General features: G+C 44.7%; 1 protein-coding gene and 1 non-coding gene across 2 annotated transcripts in view; one reads left to right on the top strand and one right to left on the bottom strand.

Moving 5' to 3' along the window:
• WIPI1 (WD repeat domain, phosphoinositide interacting 1) overlaps positions 1-16,465 on the bottom strand; it is a 32,772-nt gene extending 16,307 nt beyond the window's left edge. Inside the window, exons 1-8 of the mRNA XM_075279562.1 lie at positions 16,280-16,465; positions 9,291-9,373; positions 6,283-6,452; positions 6,114-6,210; positions 5,792-5,889; positions 5,546-5,638; positions 5,409-5,479; positions 4,869-4,976 (exon numbers count right to left, since the gene is read on the bottom strand). Coding sequence (XP_075135663.1) covers positions 4,869-4,976; positions 5,409-5,479; positions 5,546-5,638; positions 5,792-5,889; positions 6,114-6,210; positions 6,283-6,452; positions 9,291-9,373; positions 16,280-16,359 — 800 coding nt within the window. The 5' untranslated portion in view covers positions 16,360-16,465. The remainder of the gene's footprint in view (positions 1-4,868; positions 4,977-5,408; positions 5,480-5,545; positions 5,639-5,791; positions 5,890-6,113; positions 6,211-6,282; positions 6,453-9,290; positions 9,374-16,279) is intronic.
• TRNAR-CCU (transfer RNA arginine (anticodon CCU)) lies at positions 6,487-6,559 on the top strand. Its single transcript has one exon. It is a non-coding gene; the product is annotated as a tRNA-Arg (tRNA).
• Positions 16,466-20,560: the final 4,095 nt, after the last annotated feature.

Below are 20,560 nucleotides of genomic sequence, written 5' to 3'. Positions count from 1 at the left end.
CCGAAGATAGAGGCGTCGCAGGATCGTGTTCTTGAGCAGCAGCGGGGACGCCCCCATCACTCTCAGAGAACTAATTTACATACTGGTATTTCTAAGGAACGGCACAGTGGATACCACGTCTAAAGGTAAGAGACGAATAGCCTTTCTAAAGGCTATTCAGACGCCTTATCCACAAAAAAAGAGGTTTTAATGGTAGAATCCCTTTAATAAAGACACAAGGGTAGCAATATGGTATTCCTGAATATCTGGGACTCCAAGACCACCCAGCAAATTATGTCTAATCAAAATTGTACGAGAGAGGCGAGGTTTCTTTCCTGCCCAAATAAATTTAGTAAGTAGGCCATTCACAGAAGTGAAAACCGCAGATGGGAGAGTAATAGGTAATATACAAAACAAATCTAATAAATGAGGAAGAAGAAGCATCTTAAAAGCTGCGATTCTGCCCAACCAATTCGATCTGCCTCAGAAATGCATATTTCTGTTTAAGCAAAGAAATCTCCAGCAGATTCAACGGAAGAATCTGAGTTTTAACCATATTTAATTTACAATGGGAAATAGCGCTATATCGTTCAATCAAAGTAAGAACCGATTGTAATGACAGCTGAGGATTAGTCAAAGATAAAATAATATCATCAGCATAAAGCAATATAATAGGAGATCTACCAGAGATATCGGTATGAGATCTAATAGCACACGCCAAGGGGCCAATAGAAAGAATAACAATTAAAGGAGATAAGGGACAACCTTGGCGTCTGCCATTAGTGGGAAAAATATTTTTATAGATTTGTAGACCGGACGTTTTCAGACACAGTGATACCTAATATGTATGGGTTTCATAGTATTAAAGTACTTTTATATGTATTCTAGGGAAAGGGGGGTGATTTGAATTTATTTTTTTTAACATTTTTCTTAATGCATTTATTAGACCCCCTAGGGGTCTTGAACACCAGGGGGTCTGATCACTAATGCAATGCAAAAAAAAAAAAGAAGCCATTACCAGGCCTGGGAGCTTTCACAAGGCTTCTGGCTGTCGGATATCGGGAGGCCGGCCCCAGAGCTTGCTCCGGGTGCCGGTGATCCCCAGCAAAAGCTGAGTGTCCGACAGGTAGTGTCTGCTCAAAATCTGGCACGGACATTAGGAGCGGACACTAGCTGTGTCTGTGACACCTGTCATTTATTTAAATGGGCATTGGGTGCGTTCTTTTGCACTCCGTGCCCTCCCTTCCTTGTCCGCAAGTGAAGATGTCTGACTTCTCAAGCGGACAGAAGAACCCTGCATGTCGGGTTTTTCTGTCCAATTGAGAAGTCGGACATCTTCACTTGCGGACAGGGAAGGGAGGGCACGGACTGCAAAAGAATGCACCCGATGCCCATTTAAATAAATGACAGGTGTCACAGACACAGCTAGTGTCCGCTCCTAATGTCCGTGCCAGATTTTGAGCGGACACTAGGAGCGGACACTACCTGTCGGACACCGATGGTAGTGTGAACGCCCCCTTAAATGCCTTCTTCTCTACTGTATTTACACAGGAAAATCCAATGGCCAAAGACACGATTAGGGGTCGTGTAAATTCTCCATCAACTTTCACCCAGGAGAAAGTAGGACAATGCCTCCAAAATACTAAAATAGACAAATCACTGGGTGTAAATGGCGTACACCCCCGAGTTCTGAGGAAATTATGTCCAGCCATAGATAAACCCGTATATCTAATATTTAAGGAGTCAGTAATGAGAATCTGTTTCACAGGATCAGCCCATAGCAAAAGTGATGGCAAAAAAGTATAAAGTTATCCTGGAAACTATTGACTGGTATATCTATAGTGGAAACATTAACTTACAGTGTTTCTAAGAGATACTATAGTGCGGTACATCAATAACTGTATAAGACAGTACCAATAGGGATTTATGAGGGATCGGTCCTGTCAGAAATCAGCTTTTATGGGGAGTGAAGTTCCTATCTAATCCTGGGCAATACCATAGATGTAGTAAGTCTGGACTTTTCAAAGGCGTATTATACTATATCACATATAGAGAGAATACTGGTATTAGGGGAAAATATCTGGAACCAGGTTAATAAATATCTTGCAAATTGTACCCACTAATAACCACCCTCTGTTTCCAAACTCAGATTGGGTTACCAGTGGGGTGCCACAGGGGTCAGTACTGGTGCGCTTCTTTATAATATTTTATCAATAAACTGATAGAGGGATTATGGGGTAGAATCTCAATATTTGCAGGTGATAATAAGCTCTATAGTCACCACAGAGGAGGAAGGTGCAATATCACAAAAGAGGAGATAGTATAATGTCACTATAGAGGAGGATATGGCGTAATATCATATAGGAGGATATGGTGTAATATCATATAGGAGGATATGGTGTAATATCATATAGGAGGATAGAGTAATCACTACAGAGGAGGACTGTAATGACAGAAGCTATGTAGCATTATGTCTGTATTAGTGTATGTGTGTATGTATGTGGGTATATATATATATTACATTATAATATATATATTATTATATATATACATATATACACACATACACACCCCCCTTTATTGAAAGATTTGTTTATGTTTGTGTGTAGAGATGAGCGAACACTATTCGAAACAGCCGTTTCGAATACCACAATCCCATAGAAAAGAATGGACGTAGCCGGCATGCGGGGAGGTTAAGCGGCCGGCCGCTGGCAAAGTCTGCGTTCCGGCCGCTTCCATTCATTTCTATGGGAGCGTGCTATTCGAAATGGCTGTTTTCTCCCTGAGGTTGAGTTATGGAGCCGTCTGCCCCCTCCTATATCCATTACTACTGCTACTGGTTTCTGTACACGTAATTCGGTTAGGTGTAAATGTAAAATAGCAAAAAAAAAAAAAGCTGAGAAAAGCCCAAGCAATCATATTATGGGTATGGGGCACCAGACTGCTAAAACAGGTTATGATGTAGCTAAAAAGATTCCTGAAAAAAAATAGAGTGATCTGAATACATTAAGGAAAGCGGCTTGCTGCCAACAATAACACAAGCAGATAGTCACAATATACAGAAGTCCACTGTAAACTCCTTAGGTCCCTTGCAGACAACTGTCGAGTAGTTCAGTGTGCTATCCAGGCCTACAAAACTCCTACTCCTGTTCACTTTTGCAGCCGTGCTTTCATAGCTCCTGTTCACTGAATGAATAGGGGCAGCGGAAGCACGGCTGGTGTATGGGCGGCACATGGATGACATCCATGAACTGCTTGTGCCGTTTAATCATGGCTGTCAGCGAACACAAAGTAATGTGCAACCGGCCTTACATTGTGGAAGCTGTAGCATTCTCTCAGTGCCTGCAGTGTACGGGAAGAGAAAAGTTTGTGCAGACATGTAGAGGTTGTGAGAAGCCCCTCAGAGGGAAAAACAAAATCCTTTCCAACTCCGAGTCCCTCCTCTCATTGTGAACCCGTCTTGATTTCGAAGGTGACTAAGGACAGCACTTTCCTTAGAAGGCCCCTTGCAGACGACCATGGACTAGCTGTGATTGAACGGTATGGCCGACACATGATGTCATCTACGTGCCGTCCGTCCGTTCAATGAATAGGAGCCGCGGAGACAGTAATAGGACCTGTCCTGAGTTTTAGGTCAAGTGCATGGGCCAATACAAATGAATGGGTCAGTGTGCAAACTGGGAAAAACCTGGATATCATACTGAACTAACACACGGTCATCTGCAAAGGGCCGAACAGGGAGTGAACAGCAAATTCGCTAAAAAGGAGTCATCTAGTGGCAGGAATTATAAAGAGGTTACTCGGGTAGAAAGCAACAACCATTGTAAGTAAAGTGCATTATATTTTGGTCCAGAATAAAATGATCTATTAAATAAGACCGCGTTGTCTGAAACGTTATTGACCATTTAAGCAAATGAAAAGCGCTCGAGTAATATCTAACCACAAAGGTAAAAGCATTGAATCTAACCCAACACATAAATGTATGGCTGAAGGGGAATGGGAAAGTGGATGGCCAAGGAAAACACACAAAACCATTAACTAGATCTGAACAGTAAAAGGTGGGAGTTCAGGAGGGATTTACAGATCTTAAAAGCCTTCGGCCGCCATCCTTGTCACAGGAGACGTTATCGAAATGGTCAAGACAGAGAGAGTAATGGTCAAGGGCAGGGCGTGAGGGACGAATGGGCCGACCACAGAGTATAGGCCGGGGGTTTTGCCAGTCTTACTGATGATATTGAGCTATTCCTTAGGGCTTGTTCACACGGGGCAAGAGGGGGCGGATTCTGACGCCAAATCCACCTCAGAATCTGCCCCCTCACAATAGAGGTCTATGTAGAGCGCTAGCTTTCTATTTTCTGTGAGTGGTATGTTCCCTGCCCTTTCTTCAGCTGCCCCGGCTTCCGCCTGGCGATAGCACTCTCCGGACTGCGCCCATTCATTTGAGCCTACTCCGGAGTGGGTAGCCGCGACTGTCACATTTTGATCCAATTCTGACAGGGCTTCCCGCATCAAAATCAGGACCAAAATACGCGGTCACTAGCCCTGTGTAAACTAGCCCTTAGAGATCAGTCAGTTTCCTGTATCTATGTAGGGAACTAAAAGAGCTGTTTCATGTAATATACAAAATGTATCCGGACTAGTGCACAAATAAAATAATTTTTTTTTTTTGCTTTTATTTTATTTAAAGTCCTTCTACAGAATCAGACAAATCCGTTTGGCTCCACTGAAATGGATCAAGTTAGACTGCAATACCGCACATCACCTGTGGACAGGTGTGGCACAGTTTTTGGTAGAAAGCAGTCGCGATTTTCTAATTCTGTACAGCCTCTTTAAACAGAACAAGCAATGACCTCCCTCTGTGACAGCCATGGGGTCTCCACCCCTCTCACCTTTCCGGTATATGTTCCAGTTTGAAGATGTGCACGGTCTCCGTGTTGCTGGACACACACAGGAACTGAGAGTCCATGCTGAATACCAGAGAGCTGATGTTAACGTACCTGCAGCACAAGAGAAGATCAGAAATGACTGCAATGTCCAGATGCCTACAGATCCCCAGGTTCCCATATTTTTACATCATTTTGTCACTTTTGGTTGGTCAAGAGTGGAACTCCATAGACATCATAGGTCCCAGTATATGTGCTGTAGATGCAGGATACACCAGTAAAACCATCACACCACAGTCACACATGCAATGTCCAGGTCTACCAAGACAACATCCCCACTCAGCTCACACCTATAATAAACCCTGGACAACCCCATGCCATGTAGGACCCAGGTACCAGTATATCTGCTGTAGATCCAGTATACACCAGTGACGTCACACATGGGTTGGGGCACTTTTAGACACATTACAGTGACAATTGCTGGTAGAGCAGGATGTCCATGAAGACTCGTCTATGAACCGATGCCTAGGAGGGGGTAAGACTCACCTCTTCATTCCTCTTCTGAACTCATAAAGTCTCTGCCCTTCGGGGATGGAGAAGACCCGAATCACAGTTCCCTGCAATGAGAGGTCGGGTCAGCTGGTGCGGGTCACTGGGACGTGGACCTTCTGCCTGTCACTCACCTTCTCTGAGGCACTGGCCAGTTTGGTCCCTGTGGAGTTAAAAGCGATGGCAGCAAGCGGGCTGTCATGGGCCGGGATTGTGCATTCTATTTTCTGTAGAGAGACACAACACATCAGCATTCACTAACACTCGCAGTCCCCGCCCACCAATGACATCATCAGTACTAAGCTGCCATGGCAAGTGCTGGAACTGCCCATATCAGTAAAAGAAGTGCTGTATGTGGATGTTACACGGGAGACACTCACCAGTATGTTGGCATCGTACACCATGATCTCACCCATAGAGGCGCTGCCAGGATACGCCAGGTAAGAGTTGGAATGGTTAATAGAGAGAGCGCAGAGGCCTGAAGAGTGGGAGACAAAGCGACAACTTTGCGTCAACACCCTACTATTGACTACAACATCCTGCTGCTAGTCCCTCCTACATCGCACCTTCCCGCTAACCTATCCCCGTGACCCATCCTCTCACTATCCCCTCCGCCTTCCTATGACTATCACTTTATCACTGACTGACTCTCTAGCCATTTCCTTCCCCATACTGCCCCTGACTGGGTCCTGCCCATATTACCGGTGGGATTCCGGGGGGTGTCAAGCAGAGTTCTCAGCAGCTTCATGTCTTTGATATTATGGATGTAAACAGACTCCTCCAGACACACCACCAGCCTCTAGAACACAGAGTGAAGGCATCAGCCGGCTCCTCCCCCTTCAAAATGTCCCGGCCACCCGCCACCACATACCTGCCGGTTCAGTCTGATGGACAGGATGTTGGCGGAATAGTTGTAGTTGCAGATTTCTGTCCCTTTCTTAAAGTGGAAGACATTCATCTGCCGAGGCTTGGAGTGACTGACGACGACCACGAGACTGCTGGAGAAGAGCCGCTCAACGATGTATACGTCCGAGAGGTCATCTGCATGATACAGGTACAAAACATGAGAGTATGGGCCCCAGTGGCCTAATGGATAAGGCACTGGCCTCCTAAGCCAGGGATTGTGGGTTCGAGTCCCATCTGGGGTGATTACTTTAGGGACCACACGGTGGCTCAGTGGTTAGCACTGCAGCCTTGCAGCGCTGGAGTCCTGGTGTTCAAATCCCGCCAAGGGCAAAAAACCATCTGCAAGGAGTTTGTATGTTTTCCCGTGTTTGCGTGGATTTCCATCCCATATTCCAAAAAAAGACATACTGATAGGGAAAAAATGTACATTGTGAGCTCTATGTGAGGCTCACAATCTACATTTAAGAAAAAAAACAAAAAAAACATGAGAGGAGTAGGAGACAGAAACAGGGCAGGAGATGAGGCAGAGGTGGGGCAAGAGAACAAAGAGATGATGCAGAGGTGGGGCAGGAGAGAAAAGAGACAAGGCATAGAGTAGCCTGCAAAAGAAAATCATTACAGACAGGCCTGGGAGCTTTCACAAGGCTCCTGGCTGTCATGCCAATGGGAGTCCGGCCCAGAAGCTTGCTCCGGGTGCCGGCGATCCTCGGCAAAATGGCGGTGCTCAAAGCTGACTGAGGCACCAGAGGGGTTAATGCCCACAATTGGGGCGGGCATTAGCGCTGAGTGTCTGCTGTCCACCATCTTTAAACACCCGGCATCCGCCATACTAGTACTGCGGATGTTGGGAAAGACTTAAAGGGGCTCTATCAGCAAAATCATGCTGCTAGAGCCCCACATGTGCGTGAATAGTCTTTAAAAAGGCTATTCAGGCACCGTAAATGTTATATTAAACTACCACCCCCCCCCCCCCCCCCCCCCCCCCGTTTTAAAATAATAACCTAAAAAAGAATGTGCTCTACTTACGGATCGTGCACCCTGGGCGGGCATTCAGGGTGTGTCTTCATCTTCCTCCATGCCTCTTCTTCCTTTGATGTCCTCCGGTCCCGTCCTCCTCCGGCGCTCGCTCGCGGACACTGATATAAAAAAACGGCCTGGGCGCATGCGCAGTAGCATTAGGCTTCTACTACAGCTACTGCGCATGCGCCCAGGCTATCACTGTCCGTTCGCGAGCGCTGGAGGAAGACGGGACCAGAGGACATCGGAGGAAGAAGAGGCGGGGAAGAAGATGAAGACACACCCTGAATGCCCGCCCAGCGTGCACGTTCGGTAAGTAGAGCATATTCTTTTTTAGGGTATTATTTTAAAACGGGGGGGGGGTTGGTTAATATAACTTTAGCGGTGCCTGAATAGCCTTTTTAAAGGCTATGCACGCATATGTGGGGCTCTAGCAGCATGATTTTGCTGATAGAGCCCCTTTAAGAAACTAAAAACTAAGAGTGTTGGCCCTCTCCAAAATAATCTGGGTGTAATGGTGTAGGAGGATGAGGATGAGGCAGATCTATTAAATGCCTTCTTCTCTACTGTATTTACACAGGAAAATCCAATGGCCAAAGGCACGATTAGGGGTCATGTAAATTCTCCATCAACTTTCACCCAGGAGAAAGTAGGAAGATGCCTCCAAAATACTAAAATAGACAAATCACTGGGTGTAAATGGCGTACATCCCCGAGATCTGAGGAAATTATGTCCAGCCATAGATAAGCCCTTATATCTAATATTTAAGGAGTCAGTAATGAGAGTCTGTTTCACAGGATCAGCCCATAGCAAAAGTGATGGCAAAAAAGTATAAAGTTATCCTGGAGAACATAGAGCGGTAATTTTATTATCTGTAGTGGAAACATTAACTTACAGTGTTTCTAAGAGATACTATAGTGTGGTACATCAATAACTGTATAAGACAGTACCAATAGGGATTTATGAGGGATCGGTCCTGTCAGACATCAGCTTTTATGGGCAGTGAAGTTCCTATCTAAGCCTGGGCAATATCATAGATGTAGTAAGTTTGGACTTTTCAAAGGCGTATTATACTATATCACATATAGAGAGAATCATTAGGGGAAAATATCTGGAACCAGGTTAATAAAAGTCTCCCAGATTGTACCCACTAATTACCACACTGTTTCCAAACTCAGATTGGGTTACCAGTGGGGTGCCATAGGGGTCAGTACTGGTGCTCTTCTTTATAATATTTTATCAATGAACTGATAGAGGGATTACAGGGTAGAATCTCAATATTTGCAGATGATAATAAGCTCTATAGTCACCACAGAGGAGGACGGTGCAATATCACAAAAGAGGAGATAGTGTAATGTCACTATAGAGGAGGATATGGCGTAATATCATATAGGAGGATATGGTGTAATATCATATAGGAGGATATGGTGTAATATCATATAGGAGGATAGAGTAATCTGAGTAATCTGTAGATGTCAGAACTGATGTCACATCTGTGGAAGCAGCCATGAGAGCAGAGGTAGGAGCACAAAAAGACAAAGCATAAGTGGGCCAGCAGAGCAAAGAGACAAAGCAAAGATGGGGCAAGAGTGCAGAGAGACGATGCAGAGGTGGGGCAGCAGAGCAAAGAGAGGAGGAAGAGGTAGGCAGGATAACAAAGACATGAGACTGAGTCAAGGGCAGGAGTGCATAGAGATGAAGCAAAGGCGGGTCAGCAGAGCAAAGAGACAAAGCAAAGATGGGGCAGGAGAGCAAAGACATGAGACAGAGTCAGGGCAGGAGAGCACAGAGATGAGAGTGTCCTGAAGTGGTTGTCACTTCGCTTACTGACTATCAGCAGTTACGGATTATGTGTTATAAAATGCCAACAGTCACTCGATAACCACATTGGGAGAAGTGCTATGAAGCAACCCCAGCACCACAGAGCGCCCTCCACAGTCACACTGAGACTCTTACAGCTTTCATGGACAAGGTCGAGCTGCTCCACTGAAGAAAGAGAGAAGAGCTTATACCCCGTCCTCATCCCGATCGCTAGGGACCTGCAGAGACGAAGAAAGAAAGATATGAATACTTTGCCTGACCTCACAAAACCCCACAAGACGTCAGCATAACAGAAGCCTCCCTCAGTGGTTAGAGACCCATACTATACTTAGTCTAGGAACTCCGCCCGAAATGTGTCCCCATGACACATCACATAGCAAGTATTCATTATATATCGAGGCCGGAGGTAATTATCATAACAAACACTCATTATCTGGAGGAAGCGTCAGAAGGAAACGTAACTGTAGTCATCCAAGAGAAGAGCCTACACCCTACAACATATATGGAGTTACATCCTGTATTATACTCCAGAGCTGCGCTCACTATTCTGCTGGTGCAGTCACTGTGTACATACATTACATTACTTATCCTGTATTATACTCCAGAGCTGTGCTCACTATTCTGCTGGTACAGTCACTGTGTACATACATTACTTATCCTGTACTGATCCTGAGTTATATCCTGTATTATACTCCAGAGCTGCGCTCACTATTCTGCTGGTACAGTCACTGTGTACATACATTACATTACTTATCCTGTATTATACCCCAGAGCTGCACTCACTATTCTGCTGCTACAGTCACTGTGTACATACATTACATTACTTATCCTGTACTGATCCTGAGTTACATCCTGTATTATACTCCAGAGCTGCGCTCACTATTCTGCTGGTACAGTCACTGTGTACATACATTACTTATCCTGTACTGATCCTGAGTTACATCCTGTATTATACTCCAGAGCTGCACTCACTATTCTGCTGGTGCAGTCACTGTGTACATACATTACTTATCCTGTACTGATCCTGAGTTACATCCTGTATTATACTCCAGAGCTGCACTCACTATTCTGCTGGTACAGTCACTGTGTACATACATTACATTACTTATCCTGTATTATACTCCAGAGCTGCACTCACTATTCTGCTGGTGCAGTCACTGTGTACATACATTACATTACTTATCCTGTATTATACCCCAGAGCTGCACTCACTATTCTGCTGCTACAGTCACTGTGTACATACATTACATTACTTATCCTGTACTGATCCTGAGTTACATCCTGTATTATACTCCAGAGCTGCGCTCACTATTCTGCTGGTACAGTCACTGTGTACATACATTACATTACTTATCCTGTACTGATCCTGAGTTACATCCTGTATTATACTCCAGAGCTGCGCTCACTATTCTGCTGGTACAGTCACTGTGTACATACATTACATTACTTATCCTGTACTGATCCTGAGTTACATCCTGTATTATGCTCCAGAGCTGCACTCACTATTCTGCTGGTGCAGTCACTGTGTACATACATTACATTACTTATCCTGTACTGATCCTGAGTTATATCCTGTATTATACTCCAGAGCTGCGCTCACTATTCTGCTGGTACAGTCACTGTGTACATACATTACTTATCCTGTACTGATCCTGAGTTATATCCTGTATTATACTCCAGAGCTGCGCTCACTATTCTGCTGGTGCAGTCACTGTGTACATACATTACATTACTTATCCTGTACTGATCCTGAGTTATATCCTGTATTATACTCCAGAGCTGCGCTCACTATTCTGCTGGTGCAGTCACTGTGTACATACATTACATTACTTATCCTGTATTATACTCCAGAGCTGTGCTCACTATTCTGCTGGTACAGTCACTGTGTACATACATTACTTATCCTGTACTGATCCTGAGTTATATCCTGTATTATACTCCAGAGCTGCGCTCACTATTCTGCTGGTACAGTCACTGTGTACATACATTACATTACTTATCCTGTACTGATCCTGAGTTATATCCTGTATTATACTCCAGAGCTGCGCTCACTATTCTGCTGGTGCAGTCACTGTGTACATACATTACATTACTTATCCTGTATTATACTCCAGAGCTGCGCTCACTATTCTGCTGGTACAGTCACTGTGTACATACATTACATTACTTATCCTGTATTATACCCCAGAGCTGCACTCACTATTCTGCTGCTACAGTCACTGTGTACATACATTACATTACTTATCCTGTACTGATCCTGAGTTACATCCTGTATTATACTCCAGAGCTGCGCTCACTATTCTGCTGGTACAGTCACTGTGTACATACATTACTTATCCTGTACTGATCCTGAGTTACATCCTGTATTATACTCCAGAGCTGCACTCACTATTCTGCTGGTGCAGTCACTGTGTACATACATTACTTATCCTGTACTGATCCTGAGTTACATCCTGTATTATACTCCAGAGCTGCACTCACTATTCTGCTGGTACAGTCACTGTGTACATACATTACATTACTTATCCTGTATTATACTCCAGAGCTGCACTCACTATTCTGCTGGTGCAGTCACTGTGTACATACATTACATTACTTATCCTGTATTATACCCCAGAGCTGCACTCACTATTCTGCTGCTACAGTCACTGTGTACATACATTACATTACTTATCCTGTACTGATCCTGAGTTACATCCTGTATTATACTCCAGAGCTGCGCTCACTATTCTGCTGGTAAAGTCACTGTGTACATACATTACATTACTTATCCTGTACTGATCCTGAGTTACATCCTGTATTATACTCCAGAGCTGCGCTCACTATTCTGCTGGTACAGTCACTGTGTACATACATTACATTACTTATCCTGTACTGATCCTGAGTTACATCCTGTATTATGCTCCAGAGCTGCACTCACTATTCTGCTGGTGCAGTCACTGTGTACATACATTACATTACTTATCCTGTACTGATCCTGAGTTATATCCTGTATTATACTCCAGAGCTGCGCTCACTATTCTGCTGGTACAGTCACTGTGTACATACATTACTTATCCTGTACTGATCCTGAGTTATATCCTGTATTATACTCCAGAGCTGCGCTCACTATTCTGCTGGTGCAGTCACTGTGTACATACATTACATTACTTATCCTGTACTGATCCTGAGTTATATCCTGTATTATACTCCAGAGCTGCGCTCACTATTCTGCTGGTACAGTCACTGTGTACATACATTACATTACTTATCCTGTACTGATCCTGAGTTATATCCTGTATTATACTCCAGAGCTGCGCTCACTATTCTGCTGGTACAGTCACTGTGTACATACATTACATTACTTATCCTGTATTATACCCCAGAGCTGCACTCACTATTCTGCTGCTACAGTCACTGTGTACATACATTACATTACTTATCCTGTACTGATCCTGAGTTACATCCTGTATTATACTCCAGAGCTGCGCTCACTATTCTGCTGGTAAAGTCACTGTGTACATACATTACATTACTTATCCTGTACTGATCCTGAGTTACATCCTGTATTATACTCCAGAGCTGCGCTCACTATTCTGCTGGTACAGTCACTGTGTACATACATTACATTACTTATCCTGTACTGATCCTGAGTTACATCCTGTATTATGCTCCAGAGCTGCACTCACTATTCTGCTGGTGCAGTCACTGTGTACATACATTACATTACTTATCCTGTACTGATCCTGAGTTATATCCTGTATTATACTCCAGAGCTGCGCTCACTATTCTGCTGGTACAGTCACTGTGTACATACATTACTTATCCTGTACTGATCCTGAGTTATATCCTGTATTATACTCCAGAGCTGCGCTCACTATTCTGCTGGTGCAGTCACTGTGTACATACATTACATTACTTATCCTGTACTGATCCTGAGTTATATCCTGTATTATACTCCAGAGCTGCGCTCACTATTCTGCTGGTACAGTCACTGTGTACATACATTACATTACTTATCCTGTATTATACCCCAGAGCTGCGCTCACTATTCTGCTGCTACAGTCACTGTGTACATACATTACATTACTTATCCTGTACTGATCCTGAGTTACATCCTGTATTATACTCCAGAGCTGCGCTCACTATTCTGCTGGTACAGTCACTGTGTACATACATTACATTACTTATCCTGTACTGATCCTGAGTTACATCCTGTATTATACTCCAGAGCTGTGCTCACTATTCTGCTGGTGCAGTCACTGTGTACATACATTACTTATCCTGTATTATACTCCAGAGCTGCACTCACTATTCTGCTGGTGCAGTCACTGTGTACATACATTACATTACTTATCCTGTACTGATCCTGAGTTACATCCTGTATTATACTCCAGAGCTGCGCTCACTATTCTGCTGGTACAGTCACTGTGTACATACATTACATTACTTATCCTGTACTGATCCTGAGTTACATCCTGTATTATGCTCCAGAGCTGCACTCACTATTCTGCTGGTGCAGTCACTGTGTACATACATTACATTACTTATCCTGTACTGATCCTGAGTTACATCCTGTATTATACTCCAGAGTTGCGCTCACTATTCTGCTGGTACAGTCACTGTGTACATACATTACATTACTTATCCTGTACTGATCCTGAGTTACATCCTGTATTATACCCCAGAGCTGCGCTCACTATTCTGCTGGTGCAGTCACTGTGTACATACATTACATTACTTATCCTGTACTGATCCTGAGTTACATCCTGTACTATGCTCCAGAGCTGCGCTCACTATTCTGCTGGTATAGTCACTGTGTACATACATTACTTATCCTGAGTTACATATATAATGGACCAGCCCTGTCACTCCCCTCTGTATAATGGTACAGGTCCTGTCACTTTCTCTTGTATAACAGCCCATTCCTGTTGTTTCCCCCTATGTAATGGTCCGATCCAGTAACCTGGACACTATAGACATTGTATAATGGTCGCGTTCTGTCACATCCCCCTGTACAACAGAAAATTGACAGCAGAAAAGGATCAGACCATCTAATCAGCCCTTCCTTTCCTCCCTTCTGCTCCCTGAATTGCCCAATCATTGGTCTCGAGCCGCAGATCCTAAGGCTATATCAGCCAAGCAATACACGGCAGGATCGAGCCCAATGTCCTGCTCCAATGTCTGAAACAGATTCCTGCATGTGAACAGTGGCACAAATACCGGGGTATCAGCAGTAGCGGCTGCTACAGGGCCCGGGACATTAGAGGGTCCCGTGGGCCTCTGATTTTTTTTGTTTTTTATTAGGCCGTTGCCTGCTGGAGTAACCCCAGCAAATAAAGGGCCTTATTTACTTACCGATCCCTGCTTCTGCTCACAGCTGCCTGCACTTCCCCTTCTGCGTCCCATATCATGTTTGGTGTGGCCCCCTGGGGGTCAGAAGCGGGGATTGGCAAGTGAAGCCGGGGGCTTGTGAACCCCAACAAACATTTTTCCAACTCAGGAGTATAATAATCGGAGGGCTAGGGGAGGTCATCAAACATAAAAAACACTGTTACTTCCCTCTCCTGGGCTCCGGTGCACTCCCTGTTACTTTCGACCCTCTTAAATGTTGATACTGACATCACGGGAGACAGGCCGGCGTTGCGACACATAATGATGCCATCCTGGCCCACATGAAGTCACCAAAGAGGCCCAAAGACTGTCAGAGTGCAGGAGAGGTGAGTAACAGTGTTATTTATGTTTGTATCCTTCCCTGGGTCTCCGATCTTTATACTATAGGGCCCGAAAAGACCCCAGAGTATAATAATGGATGATAGGTAGGTCACTACGTGGCATAGTACTGTGTGCAGGGGCCACAGTGGAGCATAACAGTGTATGTAGGGGCACTGGTGGGGCATTATACTGTTTGGAGGCCACTTGGGGACATTGTACTTTGTGTAAATGGGGTGTTATACTGTGTGGGGGCTAGGTAATGGGAGCACTATGCCGTGGACCACCCCACCTCAAGACAAAAGCTTTTTCGGGGGCCCAGTCTTTGCTAGTTACACAACTGCATGTGACCATACTCTAAGGGGCCGTTCTAACGTAGGAATTTACAGTAATTTAGGGCAGTTTATGCCCAGATTCTGATCCCACTGTTTATAGTGAGAGGCGGCGATTGGAGCAGGAATGGGCCTACTCAGCAGCAGAAAGCCGGAAGATAGCGGAAAATGAAGAGTTAGTTCTCCAAATGGTCTGGTTCCCTCTGCATAATGGTCCGCTCCTGTCACCTCCCCTTATACAATGGTCCAGGCCAGACACTAACCCTCTATAATGGGGCTGATCAATCCTGTCACTTCCCCCGGTATAATGGTCCAATCCAGTCACTTCCCCTGGTATAATGGTCCGGTCCTGTCACTTCAGTATAACGGTCCAATCCTGTCACTTCCCCCAGTATAACGATCCAATCCTGTCACTTCCCCCAGTATAACGGTTCGGTCCTGTCACTTCCCCTTGTATAATGGTCTGGTCCTGTCACTTCCCCCAGTATAACAGTCCCATGTTGTCACTTTCCCATGTATAATGGTCTGGTCCTGTCACTTCCCCCAGTATAACGGTCCCATGTTGTCACTTTCCCATGTATAATGGTCTGGTCCTGTCACTTCCCCTTGAATAATGGTCCGGTCCTGTCACTTTCCCCAGTATAATGGTCCCATCCTGTCACTTTCCCATGTATAATGGTCTGGTCCTGTCACTTCCCCCAGTATAATGGTCTGGTCCTGTCACTTCCCCCAGTATAATGGTCCCATCCTGTCACTTTCCCATGTATAATGGTCTGGTCCTGTCACTTCCCCCAGTATAATGGTCTGGTCCTGTCACTTCCCCCAGTACTTTCACTTGACCACTACAAACATATAATAGGATGAGCTGCTTTCCCCATGTATGATAATTGTACTAAGCTCCTCCCCTTCCCCACCATACAATGAGCTGATAGTTCAGTCCCTCACCCCCTTTTATTATGGTACTGTCCCTACTCCTCCATCTTTTTGTCCTTACTATCCAGTCCAATTTGATAATGGACCAGTCCTGCCTCTGCCCCACCTCACAAAGTGAGAATGGTACAGCCCCCGCCACATCCACCCGGCACAGTCGCAGATCATTACGTGCAGTCCTGGTTGTATGACAGGCAGCAGATGTCGGTGCTCCCGTCTCCCGCCGCTCCTCCTCCGCCGCCGGGCTCCATCTCGTCAGCCCCAGCCTGAGCTCCTCTCGGACCCCGGCTCCCTCCACATCCGCAGTAAACAAACAACAGCTGACAGCGCGTCACCGCCCTCCTCCATCCTCATTGGCTGTCGACTTCGCTGGCAGATGATTTGTCCAAATACTTTGCTGCCGACCAATCAGCGCAGAGAGAATGAAGGCTGCGGCCGTGAACCCAGTCACAAGACTCTGACGCTATAGTCTGTGTGCCCCGCCCTTTTCCAGCAGGACCGCACAGGATTGGTAAACAAGTACAAGAGCGACATCTCTTGATTGGCTGTGCGGGCCACGCTTCCCACACGCAACTAGTGACGTCAGTAGAAGCCATCTTTGTAGTGGAATGCGTCAGCTTCGTACTAATCTAGCCAGTATGGCTGACACGTTAACCCCTTATGGTATTGTGTGTATTATAACGAGGCTGGGATTGTTGTTTGCGGGATGAGTTGTAGTTATCATGGCTACCACTTTGGTATACAGGTAACTTTGTCACCTCTTTTTATTCTCTTTTTGTCCTGCACTTGCTGTTTTCATCATTCACATGCTGCGGCTAATCATTCCTGTTTCCTGATGATATTTTTTTAACCCCTTAAGGGCCTGTGCGTGGTTGATACTCAAGTTCACGTCGCTGTTTGTAGGTCTTTCCGTTGTCTCAGCATAAAAACCATAACTCTTACCATCGTGTCTACATACCAGGCTTATTTTTTGCGGGATGATTTGTATTTATCAGTGGCGATCATTTTTTGATTACATTTTATTGCCCCTGTATAATGGTCACTTACATACATCACCGGCACCCACTAGAACGGACACCGGAGCGTTGCGGACAGCCGAGTATGATTTTTTGTTATGTTACTGCCCCGGCATCCTCCGGGATTGCAAAAATTAATGGACATTTAACCTTTTTCTGACTGGATAGCAGTTTGGGGTCTTGTCTTTTTTGGGATCAATTTGTATTTGTTTGATTTTTTGTTATATTCAACTTTTTGCTCACACTTTACTTCATTTGGGGGCCCAGTGAGATCAAAACACATCAACTCGTGTGTGTTTAGTGGGGGGGGGTGCTTCTTGTTTTTTACAGTATTCACTGTAGGGGATATATTGAGTTATTGTGTTAGCGTATTTACATCCAGTATGGAGTGACCACAAGGAGGCGCAATTGCTACAATATTTCTGTACAATACATTATACTATTCAGCCTGAGACCTTGACTGAAGTCCTGACTCTACTCCAATACACCCCTCCCATCACCACAACAACACAAAACACTCTGCAGGGATACCAATGGGGGCATAATCAGGAACAAACCCCTTAGTTGTTGCATCTAGGGGGTTAAATTGCAGCAGCTGTTGCTCAAAGGTATCATCTGTATGGTTAGAGTTTTCACTTTTTTTGTCAAAAAAACACCAGCCAGGGTAATAAACAAAAATTCTGGAAATTGGGTAAAAGTAAAGAAGCAGTGTTACTTCCCTGTTCTATCCCCTGCCATTTGAGGTGGGGGACTCCCTTAGTGGTTCCCATACAGCATAATGCTCAGTTATTACCTTTCCACACCTATAATGCCCCCTTATTGTCTTCAACAAAGTATAATTCCTCCTTACTGCCCTCACACAATATAATGCCCAGTAGTGCCATCCCATTTAGACAATGGTAACTCTTTGTTGTTGCAACGTTGGTACTACTAGGACTCTGGTTCAGCACATCAAGAGTGCTTAGAAGTGGCGGCACTTGCACTCATGCCTCATGTGATCTGAGGTCTTACTGATGTGTATGCGATATGAGAACCTACTCATGTGTTTGGGACCTGAGGTCCTACTGATGTGTATGTGATCTGAAGTCCTTCTAATGGGTGTGATCTGAGATCTTACTTCTGGACTATAGGAGGGTATCTTCATGTGGCCCACTCAATTTGGCAGGTTTAAGAGTTTTTGTTGAATCCAACACTGTTTCAATGTCCTCTACAAAGCCAACTGTTATGGTTGTTCATTAGAGATTTAGCAGCAACGGGTTTCAGCTGACTAGTAAATCCAGCTCACCCTTCTCCAAGAATATGAATTGTAAAGACCAGCGAGCACGGAAACCTTTTTGGATCCAAGGTAAGGAATATATTCCAGTCTGTAACATTGACTCCGTGATCATTATGTGACGGTTTTATTATTTTTTGCTAAAATAAAAGTTGAATTTTATTCTACCACGTACGGCTGATTCGTTGGACTTCAGTTGAAGCTGGATTTTACTTCACAAGAGAATGGTTTAAGCTGAGTTTACACACCATGAGTCTGTCCAAGTCATTCAGGATGTTCTGATGGGTGTTTGGGTCATCATGACCTCCTCTATCACAAATATCCCCTTTTGTTTGAGTTGGAAAGAGAAATGTCCACCTGAATTACATGGACTACTAGTAGTGGCAGACTCCTGAGAGCCGTAGGATACACACAGGAGGCATCGCCTTCATAGACTAGAACGAAGATCTGGTTTTCATAAAAGGCTATAGCCATGGTTGGGACTTGGGACTAGGAATCCACTTTGTCTTTAGTTCCATTAAAGCTGGTTGTGACCACAGGACACCCCCACTCCAAGCCTCCTTAAGTTCCCCACGGCAATTCCCTCTAGGGAATTCCCTCTCCCCTCCTGTTTTTACCAAGGTGAACAGTAAGGTCCTTTATAATTCTTCCTTATCCTTACTGACTGTTTCATTCAGCACTTAGTGTAACAATAGATCAAGGCGTCTTTACACGTTGTCTTGCAACTCTCTCTGGAGCAGCTGACTCTGCCAGCCTGGACTGAATAGTTCATCACAACCACATCTGTATCCCTGAAGCCCCCGTGACCCCCATAATTCTGTCTCTTGCTTTTGTATAACTTTGCTCTCATTGTTATCATAGGGTGGACAGGACATAAAGTGGATGTTGCTTCTTCACTCATTACGTTATATCTTATCTTGCCAACTACGCCAAGTTCTAATTCGTTTACCTTGCAGAAATGTGGGGCACTCTCTATGTTGGCTTCATGACTGGCTTACTCTTACTGTGCAACAAGGTCTCGCTGAGACTTGAAGACTTTGACCACTGCAGAAGGTCCAAACAGAGTCCAGATTTTAATGGAAATCTTCAAGCGGAATCTGGATAAACATATAGCTGGGATGATTTAGGAAAACCTGCACTCGCAGGGGGTTGGACCCGATGGCCCTTGAGGTCCCTTCCAACGCTACCATAAGAAAAAAATAAGAAAATAAGAGTCTGTCTGTGCCTCCAAACATGTTTATTGTCACCATCTCGTCACATAGGGGTTGTCCTCTGACATGGAGAATCCCACTTCAATAACTATGGTGCACTGTGGTCTAGAGCTCACTCAATGACGTAGATCTGTCTGGTGGTGGCTATCTCCTGCTCTGAACACTTCTAATAATGTGAGACAAAGTCCACAGTAGGTTCCTACAACCAACCAACCAACCATGGTTCTCCTGCTCTGTGCTGGTGAGGGTCAGGATAAGTAGCCTGAAACTGCTGTCAAGGAGTCTTGTAGGGTTTTTTCTAGTGACCGGTTTGGGCTCTTTATGTCATGTGACTGTAATAAAATGAATATTGATCCCTTTAATTACAAGATCTAAAGTACCGATATCTGGATAAGGATCTGGAGTCCATCCATGAGGTTTGTTTGCTGTATATTTCTGATGGTTATGGCTGTTCGGTTGTACTTTGTCTATTTTATACGGCTACAATTTTTTATTAGATTTATGTTTTGAGGGATGTTCTTTTTGGATTTTCAATATGGTTTCACTGAAGTAGTAATAGTCCTGAGTAGCTAAAAAGTTGGGCAGGCATCCCTAGTATGAAAGGGTTAGCATAAACAGGGCAGTCAAAATGGTGCTGGCTTCATGTCAGTGCCTGGGGGAGCTCTTTGTTGGCCTGATGAAGGGTGGAACGGCAGGAAACTCTAGATAGAGAACGATAGAAAAGGGAGTTTAAAAAGATTTGCAAAGGAGAGATTAGGACCCAACCAACCCACCCTGTTCTGCTTAGATCATGATGTACAGTATTATATTTAAAGTGAGGCGATATCAGGGTCGTGCACATTTGGTGAGGTCAGTTTGGTGATGGACCACTGCATATGTACCATAAACCTCACTGCAGAATGTGGGGGGATACTAGGTACATGGTGATCCCCAGGATTTTTTGGCCTAAGCA

Source organism: Leptodactylus fuscus, chromosome 6 (genome assembly GCF_031893055.1).
Source record: "Leptodactylus fuscus isolate aLepFus1 chromosome 6, aLepFus1.hap2, whole genome shotgun sequence".
Lineage (NCBI taxonomy): Eukaryota > Metazoa > Chordata > Amphibia > Anura > Leptodactylidae > Leptodactylus > Leptodactylus fuscus.
The sequence above is the reverse complement of the archived record's forward strand: the minus strand, read 5'-3'. Positions and strand labels throughout refer to the sequence as shown.